Here is a 14153-nt window from a genome sequence, read left to right as displayed (position 1 = left end):
TCTCTGTCTGTGGATGTGTGTCTCTCTCTCTCTCTCTCACACACACACTCACCTTGTCCCCAATATTGCCCCACCTGATGTCCATTCTTGAGGATTTGCCCGGTTAAGGGGTGGCCAGACAGTGATCAGGAGTGGGAAGGCGAGCTCCCACCCCACCACCCTCCCACCCCACCCCACCCCACCACCCCCACCCCCACCCCACCACCCCCACCCCACCCCACCCCACCACCCCCACCCCACCCCACCCCCACTCTCCCACCACCACCACTCTCCCACCACCACCACTCTCCCACCCCACCCCCACCCCCACCACTCTCCCACCCCACCACCCCACCCCACCACCACAAACTCTCCCACCCCACCACCCCCACTCTCCCACCCCACCACCACCACTCTCCCACCCCACCAACCCCACCACCACCACTCTCCCACCCCACCCCACCAACCCCACCACCACCACTCTCCCACCCCACCAACCCCACCACCACCACTATCCCACCCCACCCCACCACTCTCCCACCCCACCAACCCCACCACCACCACCCTCCCACCCCACCCACCCCACCACCACCACTCTCCCACCCCACCCCACCACCCCCCCACCCCACCACCCCCCCACCCCACCACCACCACTCTCCCACCCCACCAACCCCACCCCCACCACTCTCCCACCCCACCACCCCCACCACCACCCTGCCACCCCCACCCTGCCACCCCCACCACCACCCTGCCACCCCCACCACTCTCCCACCCCACCACCCCCACCACCACCCTCCCACCCCACCACCACCCCACCACCCCCCCACCCACCCCACCACCACCACTCTCCCACCCCACCACCACCACTCTCCCACCCTCCCACCCCACCACCACCCCACCACCCCCCCACCCACCCCACCACCACCACTCTCCCACCCCACCACCCCCACTCTCCCACCCCACCACCCCCACCACCACCCTCCCACCCCACCACCACCCCCCCACCCACCCCACCACCACCACTCTCCCACCCCACCACCACCACTCTCCCACCCTCCCACCCCACCACCACCACTCTCCCACCCCAGCAACCCCACCACCACCACTCTCCCACCCCACCGCCCCCACTCTCCCACCCCACCACCCTCCCACCACCCTGCCACGCCCCAGGCCTGGGGCACCAAAGCCAATTGTCATCTTCCAAGCCTGGGCCGAGATCCCGGGCCAGGACTGGGTTTTGCCACCCGATAACGGCAGGGGGGTGGGTGGGGGCATTGAGTCGCTTGAGGGGGCAACTTGTTGCTGATTAATGGCTCATTCAGAGAGAGAGAAAAAAAGCCAAGGACCGGAGACTGTCTGAGACCTTTACACAGCGCAGGAGCGCAAACAAACTGAACTAAATAAACACACAGAGAGGAAAAAAAGACAAACTCTTCAGCCAGAGCTAAAAATGTTCTCATTCCAGGGTCAGTCCGGCTGTGTAGGGGGGGCGGAGCGATCACATCGAAAGGCTGGGTGAAAAAAGCTCACTAGGGCCAATCTACATGTAGACGGCGGAGAGGATACAGTGTCTCTGAAGTGTCAGCAGCCCCCTGCAAGAGCCTGACTGTCGGGAGAGAGTATGAGAGACAGACAGCGATGGATGCGTAGGTGAGAGGGATTTTTCCTCCTTATCCCGGCTCGGGTTGTGCCTTGTTTCCTTTGTCAAACGTGTCCTCTCCTGTAGGTCCAGACGCTGACTTGTCCCAATGCTCCTCCTGCCCACACACTCTCCCCTCTTCCCTCCCTCCCTCAGTAAACTTCACACCCTCTGAAACTCTTGCAGTCCCCTCGCTCCCCACCTCAAGTCCCATTCAACCATCTGTCCTGACCTGACCTGACATTGCCTCTTCTCAGATCGGCACCCCCTCAAGTTTAAAATCCTGCTCAGATCCCTCTACAGCTTCACCCTCGCCCCCTCCATCTCTCTCACCTCCTCCGAAATCTCTGCTCTCCTCCAATTCCAGCCTCTTGCTCATCTCCCCCATTCCCCATCGCTCTACCATTGGCGGCCGTGCCTTCAGCTGCCTGGGGGGCCCTGAGCTCTGGAATTCCCTCCCTAAATATCTCCACCCCCTCTCTCTCTCCTCATCCTTTGAAGATCCTCCTTAAAGCCCAACTAAGCTTTTGATCACTTGTCCCAAATCTCTCCTGATGTGACTCGGGGTCAAACTTTGTCTGATTATGTAAAGGGTATACCTGTCCTGGGAGTGTTTGATGGAGACAGTGTAGAGGGAGCTTTACTCTGTATCTAACCCCGTGCTGTACCTGTCCTGGGAGTGTTTGATGGGGACGGTGTAGAGGGAGCTTTACTCTGTATCTAACCCCATGCTGTACCTGTCCTGGGAGTGTTTGATGGGGACGGTGTAGAGGGAGCTTTACTCTGTATCTAACCCCGTGCTGTACCTGTCCTGGGAGTGTTTGATGGGGACGGTGTAAAGGGAGCTTTACTCTGTATCTAACCCTGTGCTGTACCTGTCCTGGGAGTGTTTGATGGGGACAGTGTAGAGGGAGCTTTACTCTGTATCTAACCCCGTGCTGTACCAGCCCTGGGAGTGTTTGATGGGGACAGTGTAGAGGGAGCTTTACTCTGTATCTAACCCCGTGCTGCACCTGTCCTGGGAGTGTTTGATGGGGACGGTGTAGAGGGAGCTTTACTCTGTATCTAACCCCGTGCTGTACCTGTCCTGGGAGTGTTTGATGGGGACGGTGTAGAGGGAGCTTTACTCTGTATCTAAACCCGTGCTGTACCTGTCCTGGGAGTGTCTGATGGGGACAGTGTAGAGGGAGCTTTACTCTGTATCTAACCCCGTGCTGTACCTGTCCTGGGAGTGTCTGATGGGGACAGTGTAGAGGGAGCTTTACTCTGTCTCTAACCCCGTGCTGTACCTGTCCTGGGAGTGTTTGATGGGGACAGTGTAGAGGGAGCTTTACTCTGTATCTAACCCCGTGCTGTACCTGTCCTGGGAGTGTTTGATGGGGACAGTGTAGAGGGAGCTTTACTCTGTATCTAACTCCGTGCTGTACCTGTCCTGGGAGTGTTTGATGGGGACAGTGTAGAGGGAGCTTTACTCTGTATCTAACCCCGTGCTGTACCTGCCCTGGGAATGTTTGATGGGGACAGCGTAGAGGGAGCTTTACTCTCTATCTGAGCCTGTGCTGTACCTGCCCCCGTAAGTTATGTATAAAACTCATTTGATGTCTAGGCTGTGAAGTTATGTCACTTTGAGGTCCAAGGTGGACCTTGGGTAAAGTTGGGTTAGATGACTGAAGTAATGGTAAAGTGTTGAAGAGTGTTTTGAGGCTGGCGAGAGAGGCAACTGTTGAAGGAATTAAAAAAATTACTTCCAGAGGGCAAATGACTGAAGCTGGAGTTATGACCTGACCAGTGGAAATAGTTTTTCTTCAGTTCCTCTCATCAGCTAGCAGGCATATGGGGAACACCGCCACCTGGAAGTTCCCCTCCAGGCCACTCACCACCCTGACTTGGAAATATATCGGCCGTTCCTTCACTGTCGCTGGGTTAAAATCCTGGAGCTCCCTCCCTAACAGCACGGTGGGTGTACCTACACCACAGGGACTGCAGCGGCTCAAGAAGGCAGCTCACCCACCACCTTCTCAAGGGGCAATTAGGGATGGGCAATAAATGCTGGGCCCAGCCAGTGACCCCCATTTCCTGTGATGGATTAAAAAAGAACACAGCCTTAATCATCAACACCCACCTTAAAAAAAGGACTTTCACTTATGTAGCACCTTTCACAACCTCAGGGCCTCCCAAAGTGCTTTACAGTCAGTGAAGTATTTCTGAAGAGCAGTCAGAAGATGCCACTCTGAATAATAACAGAGGATTTACTCGTGTTTCTTGAGGGATAAATATTGACTCAGGATCCCTGAGAGAATTCCCCTATTTTTTATAAAATGGTGACCCTGCAGTGTGTTACGCCCACCCGCCTCTCAACGTCTATCCAAGAGAAAGGAAGGCTTTATTTATACACTGCCTTTCACAAACTCAGAACTCCCCGCACTTTGCAGCTGGTGAGGAACGTGGCAATGCAGCACTCCCTCAGTGGTGAGTATGTGTGTAAAGGTAGAGGCTACACATAGGGCATTAACCTAACTGTCACCAGCTCCCCAACCAACTCACCATCCCCCACCCCTCCAACCAACTCACCCCCCCTACAAACTCACCCCCCAACCAACTCACCCCCCACCACCCCAACCAACTCACCCCCCACACCCCCAACCAACTAACCCCCCTCCACAAACTCACCCCCCCCACCAACGCACCATCCCCCACCCCCCTAACCAACTCACCATCCCCCACCCCCCCCAACCAACTCACCATCCCCCACCCCCCACCAACTTCAACTCATCCCCACCCCCCAACCAACTCACTATCCCCCACCACCCCCCGCAACCAACTCACTATCCCCCAACCCCCCCCCACACACAACTCACCCCCCACACCCCAACCAACTCACCATCCCCCACCTCCCCCAACCAACTCACCCCCCCCACAAACTCTCCCCCCCAACCAACTCACCCCCCCCACAAACTCTCCCCCCCAACCAACTCACCATCCCCACCCCCCCAACCAACTCACCCCCCCAACCAACTCACTATCCCCCACCCCCCCCAACCAACTCACTATCCCCCACACCCCCCAACCAACTCACCCCCCACCACCCCAACCAACTCACCCCCCCACCACCCCAACCAACTCATCCCCCCACCACCCCAACCAACTCACCATCCCCCACCCCCCCCAACCAACTCACCCCCCCCCACAAACTCACCCCCCCCCCCACAAACTCACCCCCCCAACCAACTCACCATCCCCCCACAACTCACCCCCCCCCCACAAACTCACCCCCCAACCAACTCACTATCCCCCACACCCCCCCAACCAACTCACCACCCCAACCAACTCACCCCCCCACCACCCCAACCAACTCACCATCCCCCACCCCCCCCAACCAACTCACCCCCCCCCCCCACAAACTCACCCCCCCCCCACAAACTCACCCCCCCCCCACAAACTCACCCCCCCCACAAACTCACCCCCCCCACAAACTCACCCCCCACCACCCCAACCAACTCACCATCCCCCACCCCCCCAACCAACTCACCACTGCTCCACCCCCCCCAACCAGCTCACCCCCTCAACCAACTCACCACCCCCACCCCCCAACCAACTCACCATCCCCCACCCCCCAACCAACTCACCATCCCCCACCCCCCCACCAACTCACCATCCCCCACCCCCCCAACCAACACACCCCCACCCCCCCAACCAACTCACCATCTCCCACCCCCCAACCAACTCACCATCCCCCAGCCACCCCACCCAGCTCACCATCCCCCAGCCCCCCCAACCAACTCACCACCCCCCACCAACTCACCACTGCTCCACCCCCCCACCAACCAAATCACCACCCCCCCCACCAACTCACCATCCCCCACCCCCCCAACCAACTCACCATCCCCCACCCCCCAACCAACTCACCATCCCCCAACCAACTCACCCCCCCACCACTCCAACCAACTCACCATCCCCCACCCCTCCCAACCAACTCACCCCCCCAACCAACTCACTATCCCCCACCCCCCCAACCAACTCATCATCCCCCACCCCCCCAACCAACTCACCATCCCGCACCCCCCCCCAACCAACTCACCATCCCCCATCCCCCCCAACCAACTCACCATCCCCCATCCCCCCCAACCAACTCACCATCCCCCATCCCCCCCAACCAACTCACCATCCCCCATCCCCCCCAACCAACTCACCATCCCCCATCCCCCCCAACCAACTCACCATCCCCCATCCCCCCCAACCAACTCACCATCCCCCATCCCCCCCAACCAACTCACCATCCCCCATCCCCCCTAACCAACTCACCATCCCGCACCCCCCCAACCAACTCACCATCCCGCACCCCCCCAACCAACTCACCACCCCCCACCCCCCCAACCAACTCACCACCCCCCATCCCCCCAACCAACTCACCATCCCCCCCAACCAACTCACCATCCCCCATCCCCCCCAACCAACTCACCATCCCCCACCCCCCCCAACAACCTCACCATCCCCCACCCCCCCCAACCAACTCACCATCCCCCACCCCCCCAACCAACTCACTATCCCCCACCCCCGCAACCAACTCACCATCCCCCACCCCCCCAACCAACTCACCATCCCCCACCCCCCCAACCAACTCACCATCCCCCACCCCCCCAACCAACTCACCATCCCCCACCCCCCCAACCAACTCACCATCCCCCACCCCCCCAACCAACTCACCATCCCCCACCCCCCCAACCAACTCACCATCCCCCACCCCCCCCAACCAACTCACCATCCCCCACCCCCCAACCAACTCACCATTCCCCACCCCCCCAACCAACTCACCATCCCCCACCCCCCCAACCAACTCACCATCCCCCACCCCCCCAACCAACTCACCATCCCCCACCCCCCCAACCAACTCACCATCCCCCACCCCCCAACCAACTCACCCCCCCAACCGACTCACCAACCCCCACCCCCCCAACCAACTCACCATCCCCCACCCCCCCAACCAACTCACCCCCCCAACCAACTCGCCATCCCCCACCCCCCCAACCAACTCGCCATCCCCCACCCCCCCAACCAACTCACCATCCCCCACCCCCCCAACCAACTCACCATCCCCCACCCCCCCAACCAACTCACCATCCCCCACCCCCCCAACCAACTCACCATCCCCCACCCCCCCAACCAACTCACCATCCCCACCCCCCCAACCAACTCACCATCCCCCACCCCCCCAACCAACTCACCATCCCCCACCCCCCCAACCAACTCACCATCCCCCACCCCCCCAACCAACTCACCACCCCCACCCCCCCCAACCAACTCACCATCCCCCACCCCCCCAACCAACTCACCACTGCTCCACCCCCCCAACCAGCTCACCATCCCCCACCCCCCGACCAACTCACCATCCCCCACCCCCCAACCAACTCACCATCCCCCACCCCCCCACCAACTCACCACCCCCCACCCCCCCAACCAACACACCCCACCCCCCCAACCAACTCACCATCCCCCACCCCCCCAACCAACTCATCATCCCCCACCCCCCAACCAACTCACCATCCCCCACCCACCCCCACCCAGCTCACCATCCCCCACCCCCCCAACCAACTCACCACCCCCACCCCGCCAACCAACTCACCATCCCCCACCCACCCCCACCAACACACCCCCCAACCAACTCACCATCTCCCACCCCCCAACCAACTCACCATCCCCCAGCCACCCCACCCAGCTCACCATCCCCCACCCCCCCAACCAACTCACCACCCCCCACCAACTCACCACCCCCCACCCCGCCAACCAACTCACCACTGCTCCACCCCCCCACCAACCAAATCACCACCCACCCAACTCGCCACCCCCCCTAACCCCCCCACCAACTCACCACCCCCCACCCCATCCAAATCACCCCCACCACTGCTCCACCCCCCCAACATCCCCCTAACCCCCCCCAACCAACTCACCCCCTAACCCCCCCCCCCCTCCCCCCCCGCAACTCACCACCTCCACCCCTCCCACCTCAAGACAGGGCCTTGGTCCCAAATCCACGTTGAGCTCTGCTCTCTCCCGCAGCCCCAGCTCTCACGAGGTGATTTACACCTAATTTCAAGCCTGTTGGGAGTTAATAGCCCTTTTATTCAGACTTGCTGCCCGAAGGATGTGTTTCACTGCAATCCATTTAAACTTGGCAGTGACTCAGAGACTGAGCACCGTGGGCCTCGGGGTCACTCAAGGAGCAGGGGGAGAAAACAAGCAGGCACAGAAATTCAGCCCAAACCGGAATTGCAGTCTGAATCAATAAACAATGGAGCTAAATTATTTTCAAATGGGAGAAAGAATTCAAGTTTGTTATTCTCAAACGCAGGAGTAATTAATTACTTTATTTATAGGCCAGAAATCGCAAACGAAAATGTCGTTGGGGTTAAATTACTGGCGACTTTCCGCAGGGTTCGGGCCTACTCCAGCTCAGTCAGCGCTGGGGGGAGTGCTGAAAAGATAAAAAAAGAAAGACTTGCATTTCTGTAGCGCCTTTCCTGGCCACCGCTGGCAAATTATTCTTGGGAGTGTGGTCGCCGTTGTAAAGTGGGAAACAGCAGCAGCCAACTTGCGCACAGCAAGCTCCCATAAACAGCAATGTAGGCAATGACCCAGATCAGCCTGTTTTTGTGATGTTGATTGAGGGATAAATGTTGAGATAGTGGGATCTTTTAGGCCCACCTCAGAGAGGTGATGGGGCCTCGATTTGACAAATCATCTGAAAAAGCAGCACCTCCGACTGTGCGGCACTCCCTCAGTACTGACCTTCCAACAGTGCGGCGCTCCCTCAGTACTGACCCTCCGACAGTGCGGCACTCCCTCAGTACTGACCCTCCGACAGCGCGATGCTCCCTCAGTACTGACCCTCCGACAGCGCGGCGCTCCCTCAGTACTGACCCTCCAACAGTGCTGCACTCCCTCAGCACTGACCCTCCGACAGTGCAGCGCTCCCTCAGTACTGACCCTCCGACAGTGCAGTGCTCCCTCAGTACTGACCCTCCAACAGTGCGGCGCTCCCTCAGTACTGACCCTCTGACAGTGTGGCACTCCCACAGTACTGTCCCTCCGACAGTGCGGCACTCGCTCAGCGCTGACCCTCCAACAGTGCAGCACTCCCTCAGTACTGACCCTCGGACAGTGCGGCGTACCCTCAGTACTGACCCTCCGACAGTGCGGCACTCCCTCAGTGCTGACCCTCCGACAATGCGGTGTACCCTCAGTACTGACCCTCCGACAGTGCGGCGCTCCCTCAGTACTGACCCTCCGACAGTGCGGCGTACCCTCAGTACTGCACTGGGAAGGGTTGGCCTGGATTTCTGTGTGACTCTCTGGACTGGGCCTCAAACCCAGAAGTGTCTGACCCAGAGGTGAGGCGAGAGTGCAACTCTACCCCCCGAACCACAGGCCCAGTCCACGATGTTTTTGTTGAGACACCTTTCTGAGGGAACCAAGTAGGGTCAAACGATGTGTGGCGATCAGAAAACAGTAGTGATGATGGCTTTTGATTTTGAAAATCAATAAGAGTAGGACAAAGTTGGGGGAAGGTGGTGGTGGTGGTGAACCCTTGGGCGAATCAAAACATTTGCGGAGTTGGTGGTAATGTCACTGCACTAGTAATCCAGGGGCCCAGACTAATGCTCTGGGGCGGGGGGGGAACATGGGTTCAAATCCCTCCACGGCAACTGGTGGAATTTAAATTCAATTAATAAAATCAGCAATTGAAGCCAGTCTCGGTAATGAAACTATCATGGATTGTCGTTAAAAACCTGTCTGCTTCACTCATGCCCCTTTAGGGGAGGGAAATCTACCGTCCTTACCCGGTCTGGCCCTACACGTGACTCCAGACCCACAGCCATGCGGTTGACTCTTAACTGCCCCCCCTGAAATGTTCAGTTCAAGGGGCAATTGGGGATGGGCAACAAATGCTGGCCTCTCCAGCGACACCCACACCCCATGAAAGAATTTGTCAAAACCCCAAACTCTGCCCCACACCTTCCCCCCCCTCCCCAACCCAAAACTTTAAGACCCTAATAGCCCCAAAGACACCCTCCCCGATCTCCCGATGCCCTGAAATCGCAGTCAGCCTCCTGCACTGCCCACACAAATCCATCCTTCCTCCTGAATCTTAACGGTTAAAAAGCATACAGTTGAGTTGCCAGGTTCAGGTGTCTTATTGTATTTGCCCTCCGAGAATTAGAGTCTAGGTTACAACTCATTAGAAGCCCAGACAAAGAGGTTCCTCTCCAAAGTGCCTTGTCAAAACTTTGACTGCTCCGTGAAGTGACGTCACCCTGTTTTTTTTTTATATTATAAAAAGAAAAATCTCGTGTGCGAGGGATCGAATCCCTCCATGAGCACTCCCCTCCCTATGTCTGTGCGCGCTGGCATTGTCAGCCGTGGTTCAGTGGGGGCAACCCTGCCTCCATGTCTGAAACAGAAGGCCGTGTGTTCGAACCTCGCTCCGGAGATTTGAGCCCACAGTCGGCGGGTCGCTCTGTGATCAGGTTGCCGGACGCGGGACCTGGACGTGCGAGGCTTGAATTCCACCCCCCCGCCGACGCTGAAGAATTTAAATTCAATTCATTGGATAAATTGGAAACAAGCGCATTATTATCAGCAGTGACCGGGAAACTACCCCATCTGGTTCACCGGCGTCTCTGAGGGAAGGAAATCCACTGTCCTCACCCGGCCTGGCCTACACGTGACTCCAGACCCACCCTTAACCACCCTCTGAAATGGCCTCACAAGCCGCTCACTTTACCACATGGACTGGTGCAATTCAAGATGGTGGCTCACCATCGCCTTCTCAGGGACAGTTAGGGGAGGGTTACCCTTGCCAGTGATGCCACCCTCCATCAATGAATTTAAAAAAAAATCCTGGCTGACACTCCCCAGTGTGAGTACTGAGGGAGCGCCGCATTGTCGGAGGGTCAGTACTGAGGGAGCGGCGCACTGTCGGAGGGTCAGTGCTGAGGGAGCGCCGCACTGTCGGAGGGTCAGTACTGAGGGAGCGCCGCACTGTCGGAGGGTCAGTACTGAGGGAGCGCCGCACTGTCGGAGAGTCAGTACTGAGGGAGCGCTGCACTGTCGGAGGGTTAGTACTGAGGGAGTGCCGCACTGTCGGAGGTTCAGTACTGAGGGAGCGCCGCACTGTCGGAGGGTCAGTACTGAGGGAGCGCCGCACTGTCGGAGGGTCAGTACTGAGGGAGCGCCGCACTGTCGGAGGTGCTGCCTTTCCGATCAAATTTGCAACCGAGGCACCCGTCGGTCTAAACGATCCCATGGCCGTTATTGGAAGAAGAGTCGGGGGTTGGGTCGAGGGAGTACTCCCCCCGGTGTCCTGGGGCCAATATTTATCCCACAAGCCAACATCAGTGAAAAAAAGGACAGATGATCTGGGTCATTGTCACATTGCTGTTTGTGGGATCCTGCTGTGCGCAAATTGGCTGCCGCGTTTCCTGCAGTACAGCGGTGAGCACACTTCAGAGGGCACTTTGCTGGCTGCATCCCCGGACCACGGGAAGACCGTGGAAGTGGGAGCGATTGTTGTGGTCTCCGGCCACTGAGGTGCAGGATGACCAAAAGCCTTTGTTTTATCTTTCAGGTTTTGCTGGCTGTCTGTGTTTGTCACTTTCCACCTGCTGACCATCCTTCAGTGCTCGTACACGCACAGAAAGGTGAGTCACCGTCGTCCTTCGACTCGCACCCGCTCCGGTCACAGACTCTCACCCTCCGCCCTGTCCACAAACAGAAACACGGGAGGAGCACACGTACCTCAGAGGCTGGGAAATCGGGACTAAAGAGAAAGCAAGGGGGTTGGGGGGTGGTTCTAAGTGGGAGGCTTAACAAATGGTAAACGGGCGCGGCGAGACCTGGCCAGCTTTGAAAATTGAACCTGTGAGCGCGATGATTTGAAACTCGCTGTGACAAAGCTGCACGAACTATCCAGCCGGTCCACTCAGGGAAGGGAACCCTGCCCACTGGCCACTTGATTGAAACACATAAGATCCTGAGGGGGTCTTGACCGTGGGGTGGATGTGGAGAGGATGTTTCCTCTTGTGGGAGAATCTAGAACGATGGGGAGGTGGGGGGCAGGGAGGTCACTGCTTAAAAATAAGGGGGTCGCCCATTTAGGACGGAGATGAGGGCGATTTTTTTCTCTCTGAGGGATGTGAGCCTTTGGAACTCTCTTCCTCAAAAGGCGGTGGAAGCAGAGTCTTGGAATGTTTTTAAGGCAGAGCAAGATAGGTTCTGGATAAGCAAAGGGGGTGAAAGGTTAATGGGGGGTGGGCGGGAACGTGGGGTTGAGGTGACCATCTGAACGGCCGTGATCTTATTGAATGGCGAGGCAGGCCTGAAGGGCTCAGTGGCCAACTCCTGCTCCTAATTCGTATGTAGTCTGTGGCTCTTAATGGCACTGTTTCCACTTTTTTGGTGGGGGGCATGCAGGATGGGGAGGGGAGACCAGAACTAGGGGGGGGGCCATCAATGGAAGACAGTCGCTAATAAATCCCATGGGGAATTCAGGAGAAACGTCTTTACCCAGAGAGCGGGGAGCATGTGGGACTCGCTCCCACGGGGAGCGGGGAGCATGTGGGACTCGCTCCCACGGGGAGCATGTGGGACTCGCTCCCACGGGGAGCGGGGAGCATGTGGGACTCGCTCCCACGGGGAGCGGGGAGAATGTGGGACTCGCTCCCACGGGGAGCATGTGGGACTCGCTCCCACGGGGAGCATGTGGGACTCGCTCCCACGGGGAGCGGGGAGCATGTGGGACTCGCTCCCACGGGGAGCGGGGAGCATGTGGGACTCGCTCCCACGGGGAGCGGGGAGGATGTGGGACTCGCTCCCACGGGGAGCGGGGAGCATGTGGGACTCGCTCCCACGGGGAGCGGGGAGGATGTGGGACTCGCTCCCACGGGGAGCGGGGAGCATGTGGGACTCGCTCCCACGGGGAGCGGGGAGGATGTGGGACTCGCTCCCACGGGGAGCATGTGGGACTCGCTCCCACGGGGAGCGGGGAGCATGTGGGACTCGCTCCCACGGGGAGCGGGGAGGATGTGGGACTCGCTCCCACGGGGAGCGGGGAGGATGTGGGACTCGCTCCCACGGGGAGCGGGGAGCATGTGGGACTCGCTCCCACGGGGAGCGGGGAGGATGTGGGACTCGCTCCCACGGGGAGCGGGGAGCATGTGGGACTCGCTCCCACGGGGAGCGGGGAGCATGTGGGACTCGCTCCCACGGGGAGCGGGGAGCATGTGGGACTCGCTCCCACGGGGAGCGGGGAGCATGTGGGACTCGCTCCCACGGGGAGCGGGGAGCATGTGGGACTCGCTCCCACGGGGAGCGGGGAGGATGTGGGACTCGCTCCCACGGGGAGCGGGGAGGATGTGGGACTCGCTCCCACGGGGAGCGGGGAGGATGTGGGACTCGCTCCCACGGGGAGCGGGGAGGATGTGGGACTCGCTCCCACGGGGAGCGGGGAGGATGTGGGACTCGCTCCCACGGGGAGCGGGGAGGATGTGGGACTCGCTCCCACGGGGAGCGGGGAGGATGTGGGACTCGCTCCCACGGGGAGCGGGGAGGATGTGGGACTCGCTGCCACGGGGAGCGGGGAGGATGTGGGACTCGCTGCCACGGGGAGCGGGGAGGATGTGGGACTCGCTGCCACGGGGAGCGGGGAGGATGTGGGACTCGCTGCCACGGGGAGCGGGGAGGATGTGGGACTCGCTGCCACGGGGAGCGGGGAGGATGTGGGACTCGCTGCCACGGGGAGCGGGGAGGATGTGGGACTCGCTGCCACGGGGAGCGGGGAGGATGTGGGACTCGCTGCCACGGGGAGCGGGGAGGATGTGGGACTCGCTGCCACGGGGAGCGGGGAGGATGTGGGACTCGCTGCCACGGGGAGCGGGGAGGATGTGGGACTCGCTGCCACGGGGAGCGGGGAGGATGTGGGACTCGCTGCCACGGGGAGCGGGGAGGATGTGGGACTCGCTGCCACGGGGAGCGGGGAGGATGTGGGACTCGCTGCCACGGGGAGCGGGGAGGATGTGGGACTCGCTGCCACGGGGAGCGGGGAGGATGTGGGACTCGCTGCCACGGGGAGCGGGGAGGATGTGGGACTCGCTGCCACGGGGAGCGGGGAGGATGTGGGACTCGCTGCCACGGGGAGCGGGGAGGATGTGGGACTCGCTGCCACGGGGAGCGGGGAGGATGTGGGACTCGCTGCCGCGGGGAGCGGGGAGGATGTGGGACTCGCTGCCACGGGGAGCGGGGAGGATGTGGGACTCGCTCCCACGGGGAGTGGTCTAGATGATTCGCAGAGATGTATCGGAGGGGATAAACAGAAAGTGCTGGAAATACTCAACAGCATTAGCAATAAGACACTAGCCAGTCCTCAGCTGGTGTATTGTGTCCAGTTCTGGGCACTGCATTTTGGAAAGGATGTGAAGGCATTGGAGAGAGCGCCAAAGAGGTTGATGAGAATGGTGAGAAACTTCAGTTATGAAGATAGATT

At 59.8% G+C, this 14153-nt stretch overlaps 1 protein-coding gene across 1 annotated transcript in view; it reads left to right on the top strand.

Moving 5' to 3' along the window:
- Positions 1 to 1428: 1428 nt before the first annotated feature.
- Positions 1429 to 14153, top strand: part of LOC144677326 (uncharacterized) — a gene marked incomplete at its 3' end in the record, with an annotated part of 36437 nt that continues 23712 nt past the window's right edge. Inside the window, exons 1-2 of the mRNA XM_078537463.1 lie at positions 1429 to 1629; positions 11241 to 11313. Of these exons, the coding sequence (XP_078393589.1) occupies positions 1601 to 1629; positions 11241 to 11313 (102 nt within the window). The remainder of the gene's footprint in view (positions 1630 to 11240; positions 11314 to 14153) is intronic.

The sequence above is a fragment of the Cetorhinus maximus genome, unplaced genomic scaffold, assembly GCF_964194155.1.
Source record: "Cetorhinus maximus unplaced genomic scaffold, sCetMax3.hap1.1 HAP1_SCAFFOLD_2402, whole genome shotgun sequence".
Taxonomy (NCBI): Eukaryota; Metazoa; Chordata; class Chondrichthyes; order Lamniformes; family Cetorhinidae; genus Cetorhinus; species Cetorhinus maximus.
Note: the sequence above shows the minus strand (reverse complement) of the source record. Positions and strands in the feature narration are given on the sequence as shown.